This window comes from Anolis carolinensis, chromosome 1 (assembly GCF_035594765.1).
Source record: "Anolis carolinensis isolate JA03-04 chromosome 1, rAnoCar3.1.pri, whole genome shotgun sequence".
Classification (NCBI taxonomy): Eukaryota; Metazoa; Chordata; class Lepidosauria; order Squamata; family Dactyloidae; genus Anolis; species Anolis carolinensis.
Genome location: NC_085841.1, coordinates 84934303 through 84958221, shown reverse-complemented (window position 1 = coordinate 84958221; position 23919 = coordinate 84934303). Strand labels below are relative to the sequence as shown.

The 23919-nt window shown below is 38.7% G+C and overlaps 1 protein-coding gene across 6 annotated transcripts in view; it reads left to right on the top strand.

The window, feature by feature from the left end:
• pde7b (phosphodiesterase 7B) overlaps window positions 1-23919 on the top strand; it is a 243153-nt gene that overhangs the window by 145595 nt on the left and 73639 nt on the right. Inside the window, exon 1 of one of the 6 annotated variants that reach the window (XM_003223288.4) lies at window positions 8167-8713. The exons of the other annotated variants lie outside the window; for them this stretch is intronic. Within the exon in view, the coding sequence (XP_003223336.1) occupies window positions 8476-8713 (238 nt within the window). The 5' untranslated portion in view covers window positions 8167-8475. Of the gene's footprint in view, window positions 1-8166; window positions 8714-23919 lie in introns of those variants that run through there. 6 annotated transcript variants of the gene reach the window in all.

Genomic DNA, 23919 nt, shown 5'->3' with positions numbered 1-23919 from the left:
AGATTCTTGTGCCTCTGCAGCCTTTCTCTTGTTCATTCACTACTTGTGCTGTCTATGAAATTCAAGTCTGGAGAAAGACTGAAAATATGTGAAACAATAGGAATCCAAGCATAGCGCTCCATATGAATCCATGCCTCTTTCACCTTTCTTTCTCTCTCCCCAGCCTTACAAACACACTATATTAATTATCCATTAATTGTAGTTCTATTATTATTTTTTAAATGAAACACTTCAATCCCCAAGCATTTTGTATAAGAAAGGTTTAACCTGTGATTTTTTTTTCATGTTAGGAGCAATCTGAGAAACTGAAAGTCACTTCTGGTGTGATGAAGGAAGATCACACAAGCTAGGAGAGGCTGCAGCAGTTTGCTTTTGTCTGTCTAAGGGAAAGGAGAAGTGTCCGCCCCTCCTCACCTCCCTGCCTCCAGCTGAATTAATTGAATAAAACTATTTTTGTGCTTTGAATCCAGTTGCAAGTGAAATAAGTTGAGGACAAATAAGGAGAGCAAGCAGAGGACATAAAACTAAGATGTTTTAAAAGCAAGCAAAAAGACGGGATGAAAAAGGATTAATCAGGATTGCTGCCAAATCAGAACTAAATAAAATAGATAAAATAAGGATTCCCAGTTAAGCCCTTGCCATCTACATGTGCCTTGTGTTCTCAAAAATTGAAATAGACTAGAACCACGGGATACCGTTTATCAAAGACTCTTTGAAATGTCATCTTTTACTGAAAATTTTGAACTGAGTAGTTTATGCAGATCTCTCATTGTGTAACCTCAAGATCTGAAGGCCCGACAGGAAAAGCCTTTACAGATTTAAGCATCTGGACAAACAAGGTCCTAAAAAGTGAGTTTAAGCAATGCAAAGGAAAGCAATTTTAATATGTTGAGGTAGAGGAATCTGCCCCATTTAAAGAGGTGGAACAAACTGCCTGGAAGTCCTGGGAACCCTCAGTAATAGTATCCTCTTTCTTCCAGCTGGCCATTCACTGCCATATTTTGCCACATGTTCTGATATTCTGCAGTGAGATCCAACAGCTTCTCAATGCTGGAAAACTGCAGACCCAGTGTTGGTAGAGAAAATATAAAACCTGGTTGGCTCCTTGCTCTATTTCCTTATACTGATTATGTCTTTGGCCATGGACTGGTAGTATTCACTAGGGCCATTTGAAAGAAAAGGGGGGGGGAAATCTGGAGGGTCAGTGTTGTCCCACCCAGTTTAAACTGGTGATGTATAAAAAGATTATCACTGGAGAATAGACAGTGGAATCAAACGTGTCTGGAGAAGGGAAAGCAAACAATATTTTATAGCACTTGTGAATCCTGACTAATTAGTTGTGGAAAGGTTATTGGAGGCACTAGGCCAAGAGATTTGGGAGCCAAGAGAGCTTAAAAGTCCTTGCCAAAAAAAAAACCAAAAAAAAAAAAAACAGATGATGGGGACAAAAACTACCATGAAAAGTAGTATGTTAAATTAATAATGGCACTGTGGGCTGCTACAAACTGCCAGAACACACAGAGTGGGCATTTATTTTGTCAAAAGACATACAATGGTGCAGATGTTTCTCATGAGTTGCATAAATTCAAAATTGCTATACAGACTCAAAGTGAAACTGCAAACACATAATGGTTTTTGAGATTTAGCCTTTATGAAACAGAAGCAGTGAAAAAGAGCTGCTTTCCTCATTTTATCACCTTTCCTCCTCAGACTCTCTTTAAAACTTGTTTCTCAGCATGAACTATGGCAGAACTACTTGCTGCAGCAAGTAGTTGTTCACCTCAATTCAAAGCTGTTAATTGAAACAGTTGTATTGTTGGGATGAGTCTGAAAGTTTTATAACCATGTAATTGTCTCATTCGTTGCAGGTTTTTGTTAGCATTGGTTTTGAAAAAGAAATTCAGCAGAACAGAAATACTTCCCATGAGACTCAGTATAACTAGAAGATTTGGATGCTTCTGTGCCTTAAAAAAACAAATTTATTTTGTTAAGTGAAAAGGCTGCTCTCTATCCCAAAGGCACCAGATCCTATCTGATCTTGGAAGCAACGCATGGTCAGCTCTAATTAGTATTTGAATTGGAAATCACCAATGCATATCAGGTGCTATAGGCCATATTTCAGAGGAAAGAACTGGAAAAATCACTTCTTGTCTAAGAAAACCCTGCAAAAGTCATGGGTCTCCATGGGTGAAAGCACAGACATGCAGACTTAATTTGTTTATGCTGAAGCATCAAGCACTGAAACCCAAGAGACTTACCTGAGCTTCTGATCAAATTGTCAGGCAATGTGCAACCTTCTACATGGTTTTGAAGAGTAATGGCCATCAGATGTAGGGTTTTTTTCGTGTCAGGAGCAACTTGAGAAACTGCAAGTTGCTTCTGGAGTGAGAGAATTGGCTGTCTGCAAGGACGTTATCAAGGGGACGCCCGGATGTGTTGATGTTTTTACCATCCTATGGGAAACTTCTGTCATGTCCCCACATGGAGCTGGAGCTGATAGAGGGAGCTCATCCACACTGTTCATGGGATGGATTTGAACCGGCAACCTTTAGGTCAGCAGCCCAACTTTCAAGTCATTAGTCCTTCCAGCACAAGGGTTTAACCCACTGCGCCACAGGGGCTCCACTTCAAATGTAGGTAATACAATTTCCTCCTTTGTCAAGGGATGAGGGATCTTGGAGCCATTTGACTCCCATCATCCCACATCAATGGCTGTATTATCAGATGTAGGTAATACAGCCATTGATGTGGGACGATGGGATTCAAATGTCTCCAAGATCCCTCATCCCTTGACAAGGGAAAAATTGCAGTTTCTCATACATCTCTCCTTCTAGATGAAAATGATAAAGTTACACCCAACATGCCTTATACATTCAGTCCTCCTTATCCACAGATTATGCATCCATAGATTCAACCATCCACCACTTCAAAAATATCCTGCTTAAAACAAATAAATTCCAAAGAGCAAAGCTTGAATTTGCCATTTTATATAAAGGGACAACTATTTTACTATGCCACTGTATACAATGGAATCTGATCATTCACAAATTTTGGTGTCCATGAGAAAGCCCTGGAGCTGAACCCCTGTGGATACCAAGTTTAAAAACCAATTTTCATTATCAGTTGGGTGATTATTCTCTACTGTCATTCTCAGACATTCAAATGTCCCCATGCCTTGCAGTGAAAGTACCATGGCATTAAATTCAGTATCTGACAAGTTGTTGCTGTCTCCTGGTGCTGCCTAAAGCAGTTTCCACCCTCTATCTAATAGTAGAGATGGCCTTGCAATCAGGACTCACCCTTCCTGGTGGATACCAGAAAGAGCCTTGACAGAACTGCCAATACTATGCAATGTTTCAGAAAGTAATTGCAGTTGCACCAGTCTGGGAGACAGCAGGCTTGCAGCCATGTGTTTTATGAATGGATCACTGCACCTGGAATGCTGCAGAATATTATTGTTTTCTTTCCTCTTAACCCCTTTGTTCTAAGGGTCAGGATATCCTGATTTTAACCACTGCTGGAAAACCGTATAATTGCAACAACAATGGTATAATACTTAAGAACTTTATTTTTCATAGGGCTTCAACATTAGAGTGCTGGTTAAAACAAGAATATTTTCAAGACGCAATTTAACAACAGGACACATTAATGAACATTTGAAAAACTTAGTAATACAGCCTTCGTCTGTTTGAGGTGGCAACACTAAGGTTGCTTGGACAGTGGAAGTATCATGCTGCTGTTTCTGATGACTTTGGCACCAGCAGGATAAACTTGTATGTTCTGTTTTTTGAAATCTGAGGATGTTAAAATTCAATACACTCTGTTTTTCCTCCTTCCTCTATGAATGAAGATCCTGTTTATTTCCAAGTGTATTTTTCTTTCTAGAAAAGGACAATATGTTTTATTTTAGCCTAGAAAGAAAATAAATATTAGAACATTAAAGCATGGGAGAATGAAATTAAAATCCAAGATAATTAATCCCATATTTTTTTCTTTAAAAAAAACATAGTTTTGTATCTAAATATCAGAAATACTTGAGGGAGAGGACTATTTTATTTTATTTACTTACTTTTCCCAAAGTGCTGAAAGTGATATTTGCACTCATTCCACTTTAAGTTCAAGCAAACATGTTCTGCAGACATGTCTATGGTTGTAAGACTTGCTTCACGTAGTTTTGAAGTCATCTGTGTATGCACCTAGAGATGAATTTCTCTCCACATGGGGTCTTAATGCATTTGAACTACAAATTCCAGAATCAAGTTGTCCCAAACTGTAACTTTTCTAAACTCTGCTCCCTGCTAGGTTTTTAAAAGTCTTATTCAACCTTATTAACACATTTGATTCCTTCCCCTCACAGCTTCATGTAAGATACTCAAGGATATGTTGATGAATTTATTTTCATAACAGCCTTATCAAGCAGCAGAGATGAAGAGATAGTTTAGTGCCTGAGATGAACTGAGGATGCATCTACACTGTAGAATTAATGCAGTTCGACACCACTTTAATTGCCATGGCTCAATGCTATGGAATCCTGAGAGTTATAGTTTTGCAAGGCCTTTAGTCCAAAGAGGGCTGGTGCCTCACCAAACTACAAGTCTCAGAATTTCCTAGCATTGAGGCATGTCATTTAAAGTGGTATCAAACTACATTACTTCTACAGTGTAGATGCACCCCAAGAGACTTATTGATAACTTGAATCTTAAAATTGTCATATTGGATCCCATAGAAGGAAAAAGCCAGGATATAAATTCAACTAACTAACCAATTAATAACTGCTCTAAAAGAAGCCTATCAGGAAGACATGAACACAACTCAATCTTCCATCTCACATTGCAAGAAGCCCCCAGTGGTGCAGTGGGTTAAACCTTTGTACTGGCAAAACTGATGACTTGAAGGTTGGGTTGCTGACCTGAAGGTTGCTGGTTCAAATCCAACTTGGGGAGAGCGTGGATGAACTCCCTCTATCAGCTCCAGTTCCATGTGGGGACATGAGAGAAGGCTCCCACACCGGGCATCCCCTGGGCAACGTCCTTGCAGATGGCCAATTCTCTCATACCAGACTTGCAGTTTCTCAAGTTGCTCCTGATATGAAAAAATAATAACCTCACATTCCTGATATATATATATATATATATATATATATATATCCCCTCGATACCAGAGGTGGCACTCAATTGTAGTTTAACTATGACCTGTCCCGAATCTCCTACCATTTTGCTTCAGTGAATGCCCCAGAATTCTAGTGCTATGGAAGATTCAGAGAGAGTATTATGAAAGGCAGACACAAACTCCTTTGTCCATACTATAGCCACACTTGAACCCAGGTGCTTCTTTGGAAACATCTGACAAGCTTCATTCAATGTCCCATGGATTTCAAAGGGAGAATCAGTCACTTTTAATGGGCATAACTTTTTGCATTTTTCTTAAAATTGAACAACATGTTTTTGGGCTTGTTATTCCCGCAGGCCCTTAGATGTGCCAAATTTCACTTGCCAGATAATGGAAATGAAAATGAATAAGGGTAACTGAAACAAATTAATGACTCCCTGATTGCTAGTGAAACAAATATAATTCTAAGAAATGAGTAATGAAACACATGGACCTCTTCATAACAAAAATAAATTGCGAGGAAATGAAATGTTTTGAAAAATGAAACAGTGGACATGTCAGTCCAGATTCAGCTATTAAGCATCCTCTGGTATATTTGCTGAGTATTGTTTCCTCTCGCAGCCCCTGCTGAGTTAGTACTGGATCTGTTTTGTCTTTTTCCTAGAACAAAAGTAGGGAATTTTAGGTCTTCTGCATGTTTTGGCTTTGACACTTACTAGCCCCACCCAGCATGGGGTTATAAAACTTTAGTCCAAAACATCTGGATTAGGAAAAGTTCCCATCTATTGAAATTGTGTTGTTCTGTGGCGGAGTAGCAATAACCAAAGGGTTTTAGGGAGGCAAAATCACTCTGCCTCATGAAGAAGTCTCACAAACTTTCATGAGGCTGATTTAAACTTCACTGAGTTCAGTGAAATTTAATGGAACGATGCTGTAGTGGCCCTGTGAATATAATTGGCAATATATTCTATTTTATTTATTTGATTTTTATCCTGCTTTCTTCCTATGCAGGATCCAAGGCAGCCTACAACATTAAAAAGAACACAGTTAAAACATGATTTATGCAAAAGTTCATACAAATTAAAAGTTCAATTAAAAGCAGAAGTAAATGTAAAATAACCAATTGCAATAAAACAATTAAAATACATATAGATTTTAAAGAAAATATGAATATTTTAATATTTTAGTATTTATATCTAAGATTTTATTGGCTTTAAACTTTGATTTCCAGTATTTTAAACAGACCGTGATATTGAAGGCATCTACAGACAACGCCAGCTCTTCAGCTTAGAAATGGAGATGCACACCAACCCCCAGAGTTGGGCTTAATGTCGGGAAAAACCTTTACCTACCATTCTGTTAATGAAAACACTCAAATACTCAATGTAGTCCATTTCTGTGGAACACAAATGTCCACAGGACAGTGAATAGGCTTGGTTCAGTTTTTCATGGTGAATAATGCGAATCCCTTTAAGTTCTTTGCCTGGTCTTCTTGCCCACCCAATAGATGTCCTCACATGAACTCACTTCTTCAGTCAGGTGAAGAGAACCGTGAGAGTACTGTTCTTTTAAACTGGTTCACAATGGCTCTGAGAGAGAGAGTGGGATTTCAAGAGCCTGTTTTTTCAACTTTCAGTCAACCGAGAAACCTTTTCCCGGCTTCCCAGTAGTGGTCCTCACCCCCCCCCCCCCAACTCATTCTTTTTAAAATGGAATTTTAAATCCCAGACAAATCCAGAGCTGTTTGTTAGATATGACACCACCACCTCTGGACCTTACTCCTTTCCTGATTCATTTCATTCACAGTTCATTCTGGAATTTGAAGCAATGTTATTTCCTGTCCAGCTGGAGGGCAGCTGAGGTTACAAAAGTGCCTTGATTAATAGGCTGCACTTCAGATTTTCAGCAATTGAGTGCCAAACAACTGGGAAGAGGAAAGTGGATGGGAGGAAGGGAGAGTCCCCCCTCGTCACATTTCTTTGCACACAAACTCAAATGCAGGTTCTCCAATATCCTCATCATAAGGCAGTCATTAGCAGAGTTGTGAAAATAGTCAGAATGAGGTAAATATCGGTTATTTTTCAGCTTTTTTTCTACCCTCATGAACAATAGAGGCTGAATCTCCTTCATTCAAAATGCTTTGGAGAGGGAGAATTTTGGAATATCTGTATTTGCATATATGTACATTTGGAGATGGGACCCAGATGGGAAACTGATTTTTGTCTCATACACACATAGCCTGAAGGTAATTTTATACAATATTTTTTAATAATTTTGTGTGTGAAACAAATTTTGTGTACATTAAAGCAGCAGAAAGCAAAGGTGTCACTGTTCTCAGCCACACATGTGATTTTGGATTATTTCAGATTTCAGAATTTTGGATAAAGGATGCTCAATCTGTACTAGTAGTAGTAGTAGTAGTAGTAGTAATCCCAATGACTCTAAGAAAGAAAAATAACTGGGCTGACAAACATCTGAATGAAATAGTCATAGAAACATCACAATAACATTACAAAAAGGAAGTGCTTAGAATACACCACATTATCTAATGATACCCTGTTCCTCCCCCCCCCCCCCCCCCAAAAAAAAGATATGGTCTTATATTAATTTTTTCTCCAAAAGATGCATTAGGGCTTGTTTTCAGGGGTTGTCTTTTTTTTCCAAATTGACTTTTTAAATGAACTACATCTAGAGCTTGTTTTTGAAATAGGGCTTATATTTCAAGCATCCTCAGAAATGCTGAAAAGTCATGATAGGTCTTATTTTCAGTATAGGTCATATTTTGGGGTATATAGATTTCCAAAATTCTTTGATCAAAATTCCCAAGTAATAATATCAGTACACTGTGGAACTACTGTATAATATAGGACATTGATAGACCCTGTGTTCAAAACCAGCAGCTGTTCACACATTGTTTGCCTATTTGTCCTGGCAACAGTAAATAAAAACTAACACCCTTGGGCCTTTGCATTTGTCTGGTCACCTTAGCCAAGAGAGGTGTGGGTTTAAAACCAAAAGTAAAGACATTTCCTCCTCCTCCTCCTCCTCCTCTTCTTCTCTGGTTCAAGCTGTAGCCTGGGATTAATCAAGTGCCGTTAACTTGAAACCTGCAAGAGGAGGAGGGAAGCAGGAGAGAGTTTGCATGTGTGTGAGAAAGAACAGTTTGGGAACATTCAGGACGGGAGGCTTTGAAAGGTACATTTCTCCATGGAGTTTGTCAATTTAAGGTCAGAAGTTACAAAGCTGCTTCACGCTTAAGCAAGAAGAAACCTCCTCCGTCCGCCAGAACAATGATGTGTGCTGCTTTTATTCTTCCTGGAGTCTGAGGAGTTTTCCTCTCCAGCCCTGGCAGCAGTCTTGTGGAGGATGCCTGTGCTGGAGAGGTTTTTCAGCCTGTCAGACATGGGAAGGCGTTGGGGGGTTGAGGAAGACCTGGTGCCCTTGTCCCCAGGCAACCGCCCTGCCTGTCATCGGGGGACCCTGGCTTGGGAGTTGCCCAAGATGTTCAGGATGGTGAAGCTCATTTGGAAATCCAAAAGTGAGCTCCAAGAGACAAAGCAGAGGAGCCTTCTGGAAAGTGGCAGCAGTCCAAATATTTTACCAGGTAAATTTAAAATGTGTAGGTTGTGTGAGTGCATTTCTAATCCTTCTGAAAAGCAAACAAGCTGCACATTCAATAACATATTGCCTGAACCAAGGAAGCATGGCTATGAATAGTACATAAATTATTTGCCTCTTGTGGGATTAGGAAATGTTAGGTATTTTGGAGTTGTAATGCAGGATCAACTTGTTAGTTTTCATTTTAAAAATTGAAGCAGCGTTTTGGAGTCCCCCTTTGAAATGTCTATCATTCCTGAAAAATCAAACTGTTTTCCATGTATCATTAAGCTGGAAATGTATGGTGACTTTCCTATGAGCAAGCTTTACAGATGTTAATGAGAGTTTCTTGTGAGCAGACCTGTGTGGGATTATACTATAAGTTAATATACTCTGAAATAATCTTTTGAGGTTTTGGATAATAGTTTCAGAGTCAAGAGAGAATGGTCTCTCTTGGCCTTCATATTCCCAAAGGACCTCAAGGTGAGGATATGTTGCGTAGCCATTCTGAGGATTATTCACCAGTTTTGAAAGGCTGTGATTCTTCCAGTCCTCTCTAAAATGTTCTGCCACCAAAGAAGGGTATATGTGCAGTGAAATAACTGATTTTAAATATTAAAGGCACGGTGCAGTCATTATTAGCTCTAAGTCAAACTCACCAACTTCAATAAGAGATGGGTACATGCTTCCTTTGATTCTGTTGAAATCAGAAGTTAAAATTGATCAACTTTGTCTAGAATAGTATCCGTTATTTTTTAAAGTATTTTTTCACAAAAATTAAAGGAGCAGTATGGGGATATGAAAGTCAAAATAAATACTTCAGGCTCTCGTGCTTTCTGGTTTGGGATTTGTTTTATTTTGGAAATAAGTAAGTTGAGTTCTTGTGCATTTCTGAATATGTTACCCTTAGTGCATAAAATAGAAGGTGTTACTTTTTTTGCAAACATATTGAATGTGTTTTCCAACCAATGTGTATCTTTTAGACAAAGGCAAACCCTGTGAAATTTATAAGATCTTGTGTTATTGAGACAATTTAGTCATACTAATGTGACTGAAATAGCTTACTGATTATTTTCTGATGATGTGAAAATTTGGCCACTTAAAAGTACCTTTAATTGATTATATTGGCAATTAAGAAAATATACAGCATTTCTTTCTAGATATAGATTTTGTGTCATCTGTATATAACTAAATAAAAAGGTTAATTGCATTTTCAAATCATAGTTCCTCACTATACTTATTTTGTATGTTATGTTGTCTAATATGCATATTTTAAGTACAATTTCTTAAAAAGTTTCAATGTATACAACAAAAAAGGGAGAGGGGAACAGGGAATTTTCTGTAATATATATTTATGCTGTTTTCACAAATATGTACATGCATGTGCTTATATGCATTTTTATTTTAGTTGTTAAATTGTATTACAAAGTTCAAAGAAGTACAAACACTAAAGAATCATGGTTTCTGTTTGTGAATTAACTGAGGAAATACCACATTGCTACATTCTCATGTAAAGCTGGACTTGAGCATATTAATGTGTTTGATATGAATATAATTTTTTTAAAAAGCAAGGGATGGAAAAAGTAAATATTAAAAAAAAGAGGAAGGAAAAGTTACATAAGCAATCCAAAACAGCAAATATTGGCCTTCCAGGTGTGAATTATTTTCTATGTTTGCTCTCTTCAATGCTAGAAGTTTGGGGACTGATGGAAATTTTCATTTGGAGAGAGTCTGAATTCCTGCCCTCATTTTACCACCACCACATAACGTTACACCTCAAGAATCCTCCCTCTTCTCTGCTCCCTGGCATGCTATCTCTTTTTGGATTTTTACCAACCAGAGAGAGCAAGAACATTACTATCTTGTGAGAGTTCAGAGAAATAAATAACAGCAGTAACTTCTTCCACCCATCTCCCTCCCCTGCGATAATATAATTGTTATAATCAACACGAGGTTATGGTAAAGAGATGTCTGACTATTCCACAGTGTTTGTGGCCTCAGAAAAAAAGCTCCTGGGTAGGATGTGCTTGGCAAAAGACTATTGTAAGTGACTAGTCATAGGTCAAAAAGAAAGATTTGCTGCGATTTTGAATCATTGAGAAAAATCTGTCTATGAAGGGTTCAGGGTGAGTTAGGAAGTTTTCTGAATTGATTTTGGAAATATGACACTTTGGTGAATGAGGAGAGATTGACTAGCTAGGTAGCTGCTGCCAAGCAGCTGTACTGCTTCGGCATGAATAATCAATAATCAATTATTTGTCTGGCAAATGCATTCTACACGACAGCAACCATCTCATGTGGCTCTTTGCCTTCATTCAGAAGTGGCTCCCTTCCTCGCTCTGTCTCTCTTCTTTCCTGCTTTCATGGCATGACTTGGCACCTTTCTGTGTTGAAAATGGGAGGGAGACGCACAGTCACTTCAAATGCTGTTCCATACAATAAAGGATACAGAAGAGTCTACTTGCTACTTTATTTTTCAGATGCCTTCAGGAAGTCTCAGTAGCCTCTCCCTTTTCCTGTAGATCTTTTAAGTACACTACTGAATGAAGGTTTCCCAAAAATTACATCCAGGCACAAATAACTATAGCTTTTTATCTCATAACCAAAATTCTTTAGCATTAAATAAAAACAGTTACCAACCTAAATTGAAATAAATTTCATTTCATCTCCAAGGAAACGCAACATTTAAAGCTTTTTGCTTTGTAGTCTCCCAATAATACCAAAATCAAAATAGAGCAGTTAATATGAGTTCTATTAGAAATAAGCAATTAACCTGCAGACATGCACCATACTTGCTGGAAATAAGCCCTTGCTTGGAATATTATAAAAATTTTCTGAAAGATCAACTGACTTCTTACCCCGGGGGTTCTCAGTCTGTGCTCCCTGGAGCCCTTGGGGCTCTGAAGGTGATAGTGAGGGGCTCCACGGCGCCGTGCTGCTTCCTGCCTCCTCCTCTTTCCTCCTCCTGAGAAATGCAGGGAAATTAAACTTTTGAGTTGGCAGAAACAGCACCACCAGCAGCAGCATACTCCCAGGACAGAGACCCTCCCCCCCCCCCCCCCCCCCGGTCTCCCTTGCTGCCCAGACTCTCTTTCTTGCCACCCAGAACCTCCAGGGGGGCTTTCTTTCTTCCAAACCCCTATTTCTCTCCCACCACTCAGGGGGTGCTTTGGTTGTGTTTTTCCTGCATGGCAGAAGGGGGTTGGACTGAATAGCCTCTGGGGTTTCTGCTATTACTGTTACTACTACAACTACAACTACTAGGGACCAAGGCATTGACATCTCCAGCCCATCCTCTGTTTGGATATTAGCCCATATGCCAACATCTTAAATCAAGAAATAGCTTTCTAAGATCTATAGGGATATTCGCAGGAACACCTCAGCAAGCAAGTGGCAGGTTAAAACCCGGAACTTCAATCAGTGGCTGATACTAGATGAGAAACTCCCTCCTGGGCACATAGAAGACTGGGCAACTTGGAAGGTGATTAACAGACTGCACTCTGGCACCACGAGATGCAGAGACAACCTTAAGAAATAAGGCTTCAAAGTGGAGTCCACAACATGCGAGTGTGGAGAAGAGCAAACCACAGACTACTTACTACAATATAGTCTGAGCTCTGCCACATGCACAGTGGAGGACCTTCTTACAGCGACACAAGAGGCACTTGAAGTGGCCAGCTTCTGGTCAAAGGACATTTAGTATCATGCCAAGTTTTTGTTTGTGGTTTTTTAAATACATTATAACTGTATTCTCCATTTGCTTCTGACATGATAGATAAAATAAATAAAATAAATTACAAAGGCTGGGTGGCCATCTGTTGGGGATGCTTTGGTTGTGCTTTTCCTGCATGGCAGAAGGGGATTGGATTGGGGGTATTCCACTGAAATACTGTTTCGTTTATGTTGATTAAAGTTGTTCTTTATTTTAAATATCATTTTCTTTCTTTCTTTCTTTCTTTCTTTCTTTCTTTCTTTCTTTCTTTCTTTGCACTGCGTGAATTAGTTCACACTCTCCATTCATCTGCCACTGGCCTGGCCCTACCTTATATGTATATATATAAAGGTAAAGGTAAAGGTTTTTCCCTGACGTTAAGTCCAGTCGTGACCGACTCTGGGGGTTGGTGCTCATCTCCATTTCTAAGCCGAAGAGCCGCCATTGTCCGTAGACACCTCCAAGGTCATGTGGCCGGCATGACTGCATGGAGTGCCGTTACCTTCCCTATTGATCTACTCACATTTGCATGTTTTCAAACTGCTAGGTTGGCAGGAGCTGGGGTTAACAGCAGGCACTCATTCCGCTCCCGGGATTTGAACCTGGCACCTTTTGGTCCGCAAGTTCAGCAGCTCAGTGCTTTAACGCACTGTGCCACCAGGTACATAATATATAATATAATATATAAACATTTCTTGAGGCTCCAAAAGAAACTCTTGCTTCAAAAAGGGCTCTGCCTTACCCAGTCACAGGAAGTGGTACCGAGACACATGTTTGCATCATGTGAGGACTACTTTGGGTTTTTAAAATTTCAATAGCTAATCCATTTCACCAAATGGCAACAGCATTCTCCACATTATAACTTGACTCTTGTATAGTCAAAGCCAAACCTATCAAATGATCTGTATCAGGTTCTATCACAGACAGATGTTGGGATAGCACACATTGGGTCACTCAAACGATCTAACTCAGAGTATTCCATACTGTGTGTCACAAAACATTCATCTGTCAGCTGTAATGTGTAGTGTGTCGCATGAATGTAATGAGAAACTTCTGAGTTTTTGTGAAATAAGCAAAAAATCATGAGAATTTTTTATTACAATTTATGTATCTCTTAGAGGAGTTTGGTTTAACCTCCAGTTTACTAGTAAAACTGAATTACAGTACCGCAAAATAATACATGTCTAAAAAGTACACCCCCAACATTCTATGTTTGGAAAGCTCTGATCTTCTGTAAGGCGTTCTTTATGCTTCAGTGCTAGGTGTCGTTGAACTTTCACCTGCAGACCTTGTTTAGCTGTTTGTTAATTGGATTTGGCAGCAAGCTGGTTATCTTGGATAACTTTTTGACAGCCCTTTTCTAAATCCCCAGTGGCTTGGAGAGACTTGGGGGATTGGAAAGAGGTTTGATGCTCTTTGGGCCACACTTTCCCTATTTCAGGTCTAGTAAACCTCTGCTGAACAGCTGATTAGAACTATTTTTTGTCAAGTATGTTAAATATTTTTAAACTAGGCTTTTCACTAAAACTGCATGACTACTCTGCCATTTAAATGAATATGAAATTTTGTGACTTTATTCATTGGCTAAAATTGCATTTTCTACTGATAAGACAAGCAAAAAAAAAGGCCACTTGTGTACAATGAGTTAAAAAAACCAAGGACTTACACTTTTCCTTTTATTATCCACCACTATTTGTAATGATCACTTTTTAATGTTTGCTTAATTCTTCAGTTCCAATAAAGCTACAGTGAGTGACTTTTGTTTTTTCTTTCCACTGTCTAAAGGTGCATCACTTCTAGGTACATATACCACAGCTGACAAATTAGTGTAAAGGCTTAACAGTGTTCTCTAATTATATGTCATAAGTTAGATAATAATTTAAAACACTCACTGATAATTAAATGTTCATGTCACAAAGACCTCATATTTCTTTGTATTCAGAAATATGCTTCCATTTGGGTTTGCTTAGAGTGAAGGGGTTAGGAATTACATGGTTTGGGCAAGGTCAAATTGCTGTGGGGTTGGGGAGTGCGTGGGAATGCATAGCCTATATTTAGATAGCTTGCCACACATGCGTACACACACACACAAGAGAAGCAATGCCATGAATAGAATTAGCTTTCTAAAAATAAATATAGCACAAATCTTGCAATAACCAATTAGTGAAAAGCTGAGCTAGAAAAAACTCAGATTAATATACTCAGGCTGCTTCTACACCAAACAAATGCAGCATGAGTTGACATTAAAAATTATGGTTCATACTGCATTTTGTGATCACACACTGGAGCAAAGCCTCAGTTCATTGGGTGGGGGGGGTGGGGAGAGACATACCTGGTGTTGTCTCCTCTCCTTGCTCTTGTTTCACCAAAAGAAGAAAGAAACAGCCACCTTACCATCACTGGAGGCAATCCATTGTAATGAATGATGACTCAGTGAAGCTTTGGAGAGGGGAGGGAGGCTGTGTCTTTGGGTTTGGGGCACAATGGGGGTGGGGAGGGTGGCACTGCCATCCCACTTCTCCTGGCAGTCTGATCCCGGAGAGTAAGGAATGGCTGGGTAGACAGACACCTAGGATTGTGGATAGCGATCCCAGGTATTTGTCTCCACAGACCCCATACATTCAAGGAAGATCTGTAACTTTGCAGGGCTTTTTTAAACCTGGGCATAAACCAGACTAAACAGTTTACCTCAGGTTACTCTGCATTAGCCTGGGTGCATCGTTTGGATTCCCCAAACTAATACGATATCTACACAGCATTATATGTCAGTGTAGATGAGCTCTGAATGAATTGTTACAACAGCATTTATTTCTAGAATCATAAAATTATAGAGTTGGAAGAGACCATAAGGGCTTTCTAGTTCAAGAGGCATCCCAGATGGATTGACTCAATCAATGAAGCCATTTCCCTGCAAGATCTGGGCACTCCTCTTGATGACAGAGTTATTTGGAAGTCCCTCATTCATATGGTCACCATGAGATACAGTTAACTTGTTGGCAATTAACAACAACAAAAGGTAATGCTGAACAGTCATATTATGGATTAGATTTGTTGCTCCAGTTTAATAGCACAACTCAGCAATGACTTTAATATTGATTAGTTATCATTATGGTTATTCCACCCCAAGCATTATTACAGTTGCAGTGTTAGACAACTCTTTGTTTTCCCATTTCCAAAAAGTAAACAAAATAAACAAAATAAATTACTTTTTAACAAGAATATCTGAATGCTTCAAGCTACTGATCCATAGTAACAAAACACATTTATCCCCAAGTCACAAACACATCATGAGACCGCAGGAAGAGAAGCACTTCAACTATGTGATATGACTCATCTGTTATTCATGAGACCACATCTCTATTACTACAAAAGTAATGATTTGAACAATTATCGTTCAATTACAAATGGGTGGCATTATCCTTTATTAAGTTCCAGCTGTAATGCAACTGAACTGTTATTGTCATTATTTGGAAATAATAATAACAACAACAACAACAACACATTATTGATCACGAATGACTTGCAAGTTCTTACTCATAAATAATCCAGCAATTGCAGACATTAAGTGTTTTATAAGATTCTTTTGATTAACAATGTGAAATAGTTTGCCCATCTCACTTAGGAGCTCGTCTCCGTAATGTAAAGGAAAACATGGCCCTCTTGTCACCTCCTATATCTGTTCTGCACACAGAGGATGCTCTGTATGGTCCCCAGTAGAAAGACTTTTATTAACTGTGAGAGGAATAATTATTTGTAACAGCGTTTCCCAGTCAGACTGCAGTAACTCAGCCCTCAGTGTGTTTTTTCCGAAAGAGACATTTTTCCAGGCCTCTGGAAGTCAGCCATCAAATGTCTGTGTCACACCTTCAGCACTGTTTTACAACACATCTTGAGGATTATTAAATGAGATTTTCATAATACTAGAAAATTGCAAGAATTCCTTGGAAATAAGAAAGAATGCATCCTTCACTTTGGGAGGAAATGAATAAAGACTTTGCCCTAAAAATACAATTAATTAATTTTAATATATAGCAGACTCTCAGTACCAGAACTTAAGCAACCAGCAAAAACAGAAGAAATAATAATTTCAATTTTAAAAGCTGTTTTAATAATACAGTGAACCGGTAAAACTGTGTTACATTAAGTTATGTTTGTCTTTATTTGTCTTTATTTGCTTTTAATTAATGTATTTCAATATTAACATCAAGTCAATGTAGAGTTTCTGGTATAGTATGGATACAGTATTAGTTAGGACTATTTTAATAGTAACTCTTAAGTAACCAGAAATTAAATTTATCTGGCATCTTCCAGTTAACTGTGGCTGAATTACACTGAATTACACTGCCCTATATCCCAGGATCTGATTCTATCTTATTTATTTATTTTATTACAATACTTATATCCCGCCCTTCTCACCCATAGGGGACTCAGGATGGCTTACAGTAAAACACAGTATAAAAATATTACAGGCAATTAAATCAGTTAAAAATTAAATACATTAAACATTGATAAACAATATGCATATAAATACACAGTTGGCACATCTTATCTGCTTTGAACTGGATTATTGGATTCTGGGATATAGGGCAGCATAGATCTAGTCTGAGAATCAACTTTTGTGTGCGTTAGTTTTGAAGAAAGCTTTTAGACCTAACTTCAGCCTTCAAGGACACAATTACAGCATTAGATCTCTCCTTAACAAAAAAATTCTAAGTATTCCAAAAATTTCTGGTTCAAGAATAATATAGGATGGCACCAGAATAATTTGAAGCAAAGCAAAGCATTGGATACTCCAGCAACATTGATACCTTTTGTTGTTCTGTAATTCCATACTGCAATATTTAGGAGTAAAAACTGTTAAGTGGCCAAACCAGCACTCTTTATAAAATGGCAGCATTTATGTTGCACAATGCAGCAAAGAACTAGATGTTTCAGATTTATGAAACACTGTTTCTTTCAGCTTTCCAGACTGTGATTCTCTCTTGAGTCAGACACAAATTAAAAGCTCTTAGGAGAGAACAAACAGACTGGAAACCAAAGGCTATTTAGATAGAACTGAAAGCTGTGTTTGCCAACAAGAATTGCCTCACAGTCTCCATGTAGTAAATGTCCCTGCATTGAGTTGAATCAGTAAACTGTTTTTTGTAGCAATTTCGTTAAATCTAATAGGTTATTGTGCTGGACAGAAATGTGTTTGCATCATACACATATTCCTGTTATTATTATTTTGAAAAAGAGACCTGGGTTACTTATCCCAGAGAACTGGAAGGAGAACCTTGGGAGATTCAGTTCCCTGTAAGATTTGGACATATCTGAAATAAACAGATATGTGCCAAGAAGAATAAAAGAAATGAAGACTTGATAAGCAGTAAGAATCCTGCTGCTAGATCTAATAACAGACTGGGTCTACTTTTCTCCAGTGTCTTCTCCTGCTTAAATAAAGATATCTCAGTTCAGAGAGACCTTAATCATCCTTAGGCAGATCTTCTGTCATTATTAACAGTGATTTTAGCATGCTATTTGCTGCAATGAGTCTCCTAAGGAGACCACCCAGCCTCCTTAAGCAATTTTTTCCTTATGAACCAATGTTCAAATGGGTTGCTGTTTTGCTATCTTCCTGTCTAAAATGGTTTCAAGATGGACCAATTTTCCATCACAGATGTAGCCTCAAATTATTCTCATTAGATGTGGTTTGAGAATATATTTTTGGTAATTATAAATAAATTGATGAACAAATGTGAATCTTTCAAACTGTAGGAGCCAGTGCTGTTTCTTTACTAAATATTTTGTATAGTAGTAGAATACGGGAGTTTCAGAGTATGCCTTTGTAAGAAATTTATGTCAAATATTAATCAGATTTTTTAAACTTAGGGTTTTTTGTTTTAAAATTCTTTAAGGTATTGATGTTTGTTTTAATTGCACATTGGACTGGCATATTTTCATATAAGATGGGATATAAAAAGTATAATAAATGAAGGAGTGATGGAATTAATGCTTCCATGTGTAAGAGTTGTTTCTCTTTTTACCCTTTAAAATAGTCTCCCATCCCTGTCTTAAAGGATTTAAATTTGTTGGACAATAACTATCCTGGCACCAGTTTTGAACAGGATTATGGGCTTTTCATCCACTCAAAGACAACAGGATTATGTGCTTTTGATCCCAAACCTGTGGTCTTCTCCAGATGAGATGGACTGTAGCTTGACTATAGCATAACCAAGATTTGTGGTGAGCTACAGAATAGGGCTGTGCAAAATTTTGTTTATGCCTCGTTTGTCATATCTATTTTGTAAGATTCGTACATGCAACTCGATATTAGGAAACACGAGGGGTGCCTGTGCAAAAAACGTAAGATTCAAAACACTGACCTATGATTTTCAGAAGAGTTATGTAAGTCTTGTAAATAGTTCCAGGTCTCTGTTGCAGGCTCCACTTCTCCCCCAAAAGGGCTGGGTTTGGTTCCCCCAAAGGATCCGGAAAAGGATGCCGAGACTGGAGTGGCGGGAGAAGGCCCACTCTTTCCCCAAGATGGGAGAGATACCTGGCTGGATGTCCGGGCAAGGAAGAAGCTTCTCCGGCACATGGCTGGCCCAGGGAGAAACAGTCAGAGACCATCACATTGAGGCTTTAACGTGGGAAGCAAGCAGAATTCTGGGAAATGTAGTTCTGAAACATGGTGGGGAGGTAAAGGTGGCAAATCTGTTCTACAATTGTAGCAAGTTTCATCCCAATAGCTCTAGAAATGAGGGAGAAAGGAGTCTGGAAGCTTCCCCACTTATGCAATTACATAAGAAAAAAGTAACAAAAATTTCATTATTTCATTATTGTTATGACACAGACCCCTTACAATGTTTTAGGAATACTTTAGAAATGATTTGCTGCCACCAACCCCCAATATAGTAATGAGTATTGAACTTTTTTTTTTAATTGATCACACAGGCTTACTACAGAATAGTCTTTATGCATACTGTGTTGGATAAGGAAATTGCAGTGCTACACACCTGAGTGAATATAGGTTAGAAAACACTACTCTACAGCAGTGGCAGTTTGTAAAGGGCAAAGCAAAATCTGACCAATACATAGCCAGTCTGCAGTGGTGTACGCCTTCCCACTTCTCATCTTTAGTCTCTTGTCATAAGCAAAAACAAAGTTTATAAAATGTGATCCACTTAAAGAAAAAATCTTGAGAAAATTCTCAGAGGAAAGTGAGCAGGAGAATGGATAGAATAAAAGTCTCAGCATTGAAATAGATGCAATCTAATGTAAATTACTGTTAAGAAAGAGCAAGTATAAAGTGTTCAGGAAGCAATGCTTCATGCCTGCATGCAAACATGCACATATGTACAGACACACCATCCACTAAAAGATTTTCATTTAAATAAAGGAGAGGTGTTATATTGATTATATACCAGTAGTTCTAGAACATCTGATTATGGATTACCTTTTGTATGTAAGAAGTGAAATGTTTTAAAATGCAATGAACATGATATTTGAAGGAACAGCATGTTCCAAGCAGCATGATTTGAATCTCAATCTCCCTCCCTCCCACTTCTATAACACCCTGCCACTTTTATAACCTGGCTGTGTTTTTGCTTGAGCTAGTGTCATGTTTTGAGTGTCAGGCTGCAATTATGGGAGACCAAGGTTCAAATCTCACTAAGCAAGTCACATTCTCTCATTTTCAAAGAAAAGTAATGACAAATCCTGTGATGAATTTTCTTCTGGTTGAGGTATGGTGGAATGGCATGAAGCTACAAAGCAACAAATATTTTTGCTTACTATACCTGTACTCTGAACAGGCACAACATTCTTGTCTGTTGCTTTGTGTGTACTTCAGCACAATGATTGTGAAGACCACAAAACATGCTATTGCTAGAATAAGCCAAATGATCATACCTCTTGATGACACCACTGTATGTTACTTTCCTAGGGTAACATGCTTCACACATAGTTCCTTGAGCTGCAACTTTTTCCACTCTTGAAAAAGAAAAGAACTTTTATCTCACTGCTGAGGACCACATTCCCTTAGGGATAATCTGTTGGGGGAAGCAGCACTGCTAAGTGGGTAGAGCTAGAGGCAAAGACGGGAAGACTACCAATATGGCAGAGAGAGATATGCCTTTCTCCAGAAAATGAGTCTGAAGGTTGCCAGCTCCTGAACTGATGTAGAAGGAATGGGAAGAGATGTAAGGTATGGGGGGGGGGAGAGAGATGTAATTGCTAATTAGCACTGCATAACTTCATAATTCATAAATGCAAACTGGGACACATTTAGTCAACCAACAGTAGAGTGTGTTCAAGAGGTTAAAAGTTAATAATGAGGAAGAATGTGAAAACTAAGAGAGGCTGCAGCAGTTAACTTTCGCGTGTGCCTACAGGAAAGAGAGAGAACCAATAGTGGTTTGAGCATTGGACCATGGCTTGAGACCACAGAGTCGCACTGAAAAAGCTTGAGATTACTAGAACAGTGGTTTCTCAAGTTGTTTGCATATTTTAATGTTGCAAGCTGCTTTCATAGAATCATAGAATGATAGAGTTGGAAGAGACCACATGGTCCATCTAGTCCAATCCCCTGCCATGCAGGAAAAGCACAAAGTATCCCTGATAGATAGCCATCCAGCCACTGTTTAAAAGTTTCCAAGGAAGGAGCTTCTACCACACTCCGAGGCAGAGAATTCCACTGTTGAACAGCTCGTACAATCAGGAAGTTCTTCCTAATGTTCAGGTGGAATCTCCTTTCCTGTAATTTGAACCCATTGCTTCTAGTCCTAATTTCAAGGGCAGCAGAAAGCCTGCTCCCTTTCACATATTTATACATGCCCATCATGTCCCCTCTCAAACTTCTCTTCTACAGACTAAAGATAACCAGTTCTTTAAGACTCTCCTCATAGGGCATGGTCTCCAGATCTTTGTTAATTTTAGTCACCCTCCTCTGGACACCTTCCAGTTTGTCAATTTCTCTTTTGAACTGTCATGCCTAGTATTGGACACAGTGTTCCAGATGAGGTCTAACCAAAGCAGAATATAAAGGTACCATGACTTCCCTTGATCTAGACACTATAGTCCTTTTGATGCAGTCCAAAACCCCATTGGCTTTTTGAGCTGCTGTCTCACACTGCTAGCTCATGTTCAACTTGCTGCCCACAAAGACTTCAAGATCTTTCTCTCATGGACTGTTGTCGAGTCAGGCATCACCCATTTTGTATCGTTGTATTTCATTTTTTCTGCTTAAGTGAAGTATCTTACATTTGTTAAAATTCATTTTGTTAGTTTTGGCCCAGCTTTGTAATCTGTTAAGGTCATTTTGAATTCTGAACCTGTCCTCTGGAGTATTAGCTATCCCTCCTAATTTGGTGTCATCTGCAAACTTGGTAAACACACCCTCTAAACCTTCGGCTGCTGTGTATATATTATTATTGGTTTTTATTATTGTTCTTTGATGTTTCATATTTTATTTTATCATTGTTTTGTATCTGATTTTGCTGTGAGCCGCCCTGAGTCCCCTTCGGGGGAGATGGAGGCGGGATATAAATAAACTTATTATTATTATTATTATTATTATTATTATTATTATTATTATTATTATTCATCCAAATCATTACTAAAGATGTTGAACAGAACAGGACCCAGGACTGTTCCCTGCAGCACTCCACTAGAGGAGGAACCATTGGTGAGCACCCTTTGGGTTCAGTCGCTTAACCAATTACAGATCCATTTAATCACAGCATTGCCTAGCCCACATTTGACTAGTTTGCTTTCAAGAAGGTCACAGGGGACCTTGTTGGTGCCTTACTGAAATCAAGATATGCTACATCTACAGCATTCCCTGCATCTACCAAACTTGAAACTCTTATCAAAAAAAGAGATAAGATTAGTCTGGCATGACTTGTTTTTGAGAAATCCATGTTGACTTTTGACTTTTAGTAATCACAGCATTCCCATCTAAGTGATTGCAGACTGCCTCCTTAATGATCTGTTTCAGAATCTTTCCTGGTATTGATGTCAGGCTGACTGGACAGTAATTGTTTGGCTCCTCTTTTTTCCCCTTCTTGAAGATAGGGACAATATTTTCTCTCCTCCAGTCCACTGGGACTTCTCCTGTTCTCCAAGAACTCTCAAAGATTATTGCTGGTGGTTCTGAAATTACTTCTGCTAGTTCCTTCAATACTCTTGGATGTAATTCATCTGGCCCTGGAGACTTGAATTCATTTAGCGTTGTCAGGTATTTCTGGACAACTTCTTTACTTATTGGGATTGCATTCCCCCTATTACCTCATCTGCTCCATATTGCTCAGGTTGAACCCCAATCTCCTTTTGGGAGAAGACTGAGGCAAAGAAAGTGTTGAGCCGCTCTGCATTTTCTCTATTCCCTCTCAGCATTTCACCACCTTCTCCTCACAAGAGGCCCTACCATTTCCTTTGTCTTCCTTTTACTACTGACTTAACCAAAGAACCCCCTTTTATTGATTTTAATCTCTCTTGCAAGCCTGCGTTCATTTTGTGCCTTAACCTTACAAACCTTTTCCCTACATATGTTGGTTTTTTGTTTGAATTCCTCTTTGGTGGTTTCCCCCTTTTTCCATTTCTTGTGCATGTCTCTTTTCAATCTTAGCTTTGTTCGTGTTTTGATTTTTAAAAGCAGGATAAAAACATATTTATATTTGCAATTTGGTGTTATCATGGGATAATAATCACAGCCTTTCAAAAGTAATTTAATTCACATTTTCCTTGGATATAACTCATTCTCAGAACTCATTACAAATTAAAGGAAAGGATTAGGGACTTTGTAAACACTAAGTGGAAACGTTATGTACAGGAAGGGTTATGAAGAGCTATTGTGTTAATATGTTATGTACTTAAAATCAGAAATGTTTTAATGAAAGAAGGAGCACAGTGTTCTCTGACTTTGAAGAATGGCCTCTTTGGTGTTACTTCTGTAGATCTTAATGTTACTTTGTAAAGCCAGGCATCAAATTCTAGTCTTCCACATTGGATGTGCCAATTTTCACTAGTGTGGCTACAATTTCTGCTGCTGATGCTGCTTCTGCAACTCAACCATAACTGCATCAATTTTGTGGTATAGGAGGCTACCAGAATGCCTTCCAGTCTCATGGAGACCAATAAGACCATAGGTAAAGGTAAATCTAGTCGTGTCCGACTCTGGGGGTTGGTGCTCATCGCCATTTCTAAGCCAGGTCATGTGACCGGCATGACTGCATGGAGCACCGTTAACTTCCCGCAGAAGCAGTACCTATTGATCTACTCACATTTGCATGTTTTCGAGCTGCTAGGTTGGCAGAAGCTGGGGCTAATAGAGGCAGCTCACTCCACTCCCCGGATTCGAACTGCCAACCTTTTGGTCAGCAAGTTCAACAGCTCAGTGGTTTAACCTGCTGCGCCACTGGGGGCTCCCATAATAAGACCATAGAGCAGAACATATGCTGCTGGTGGAGAAACAAAGCAAGAGCACAGCCCACTATTCTGAAGATGTCATTTTCACAACA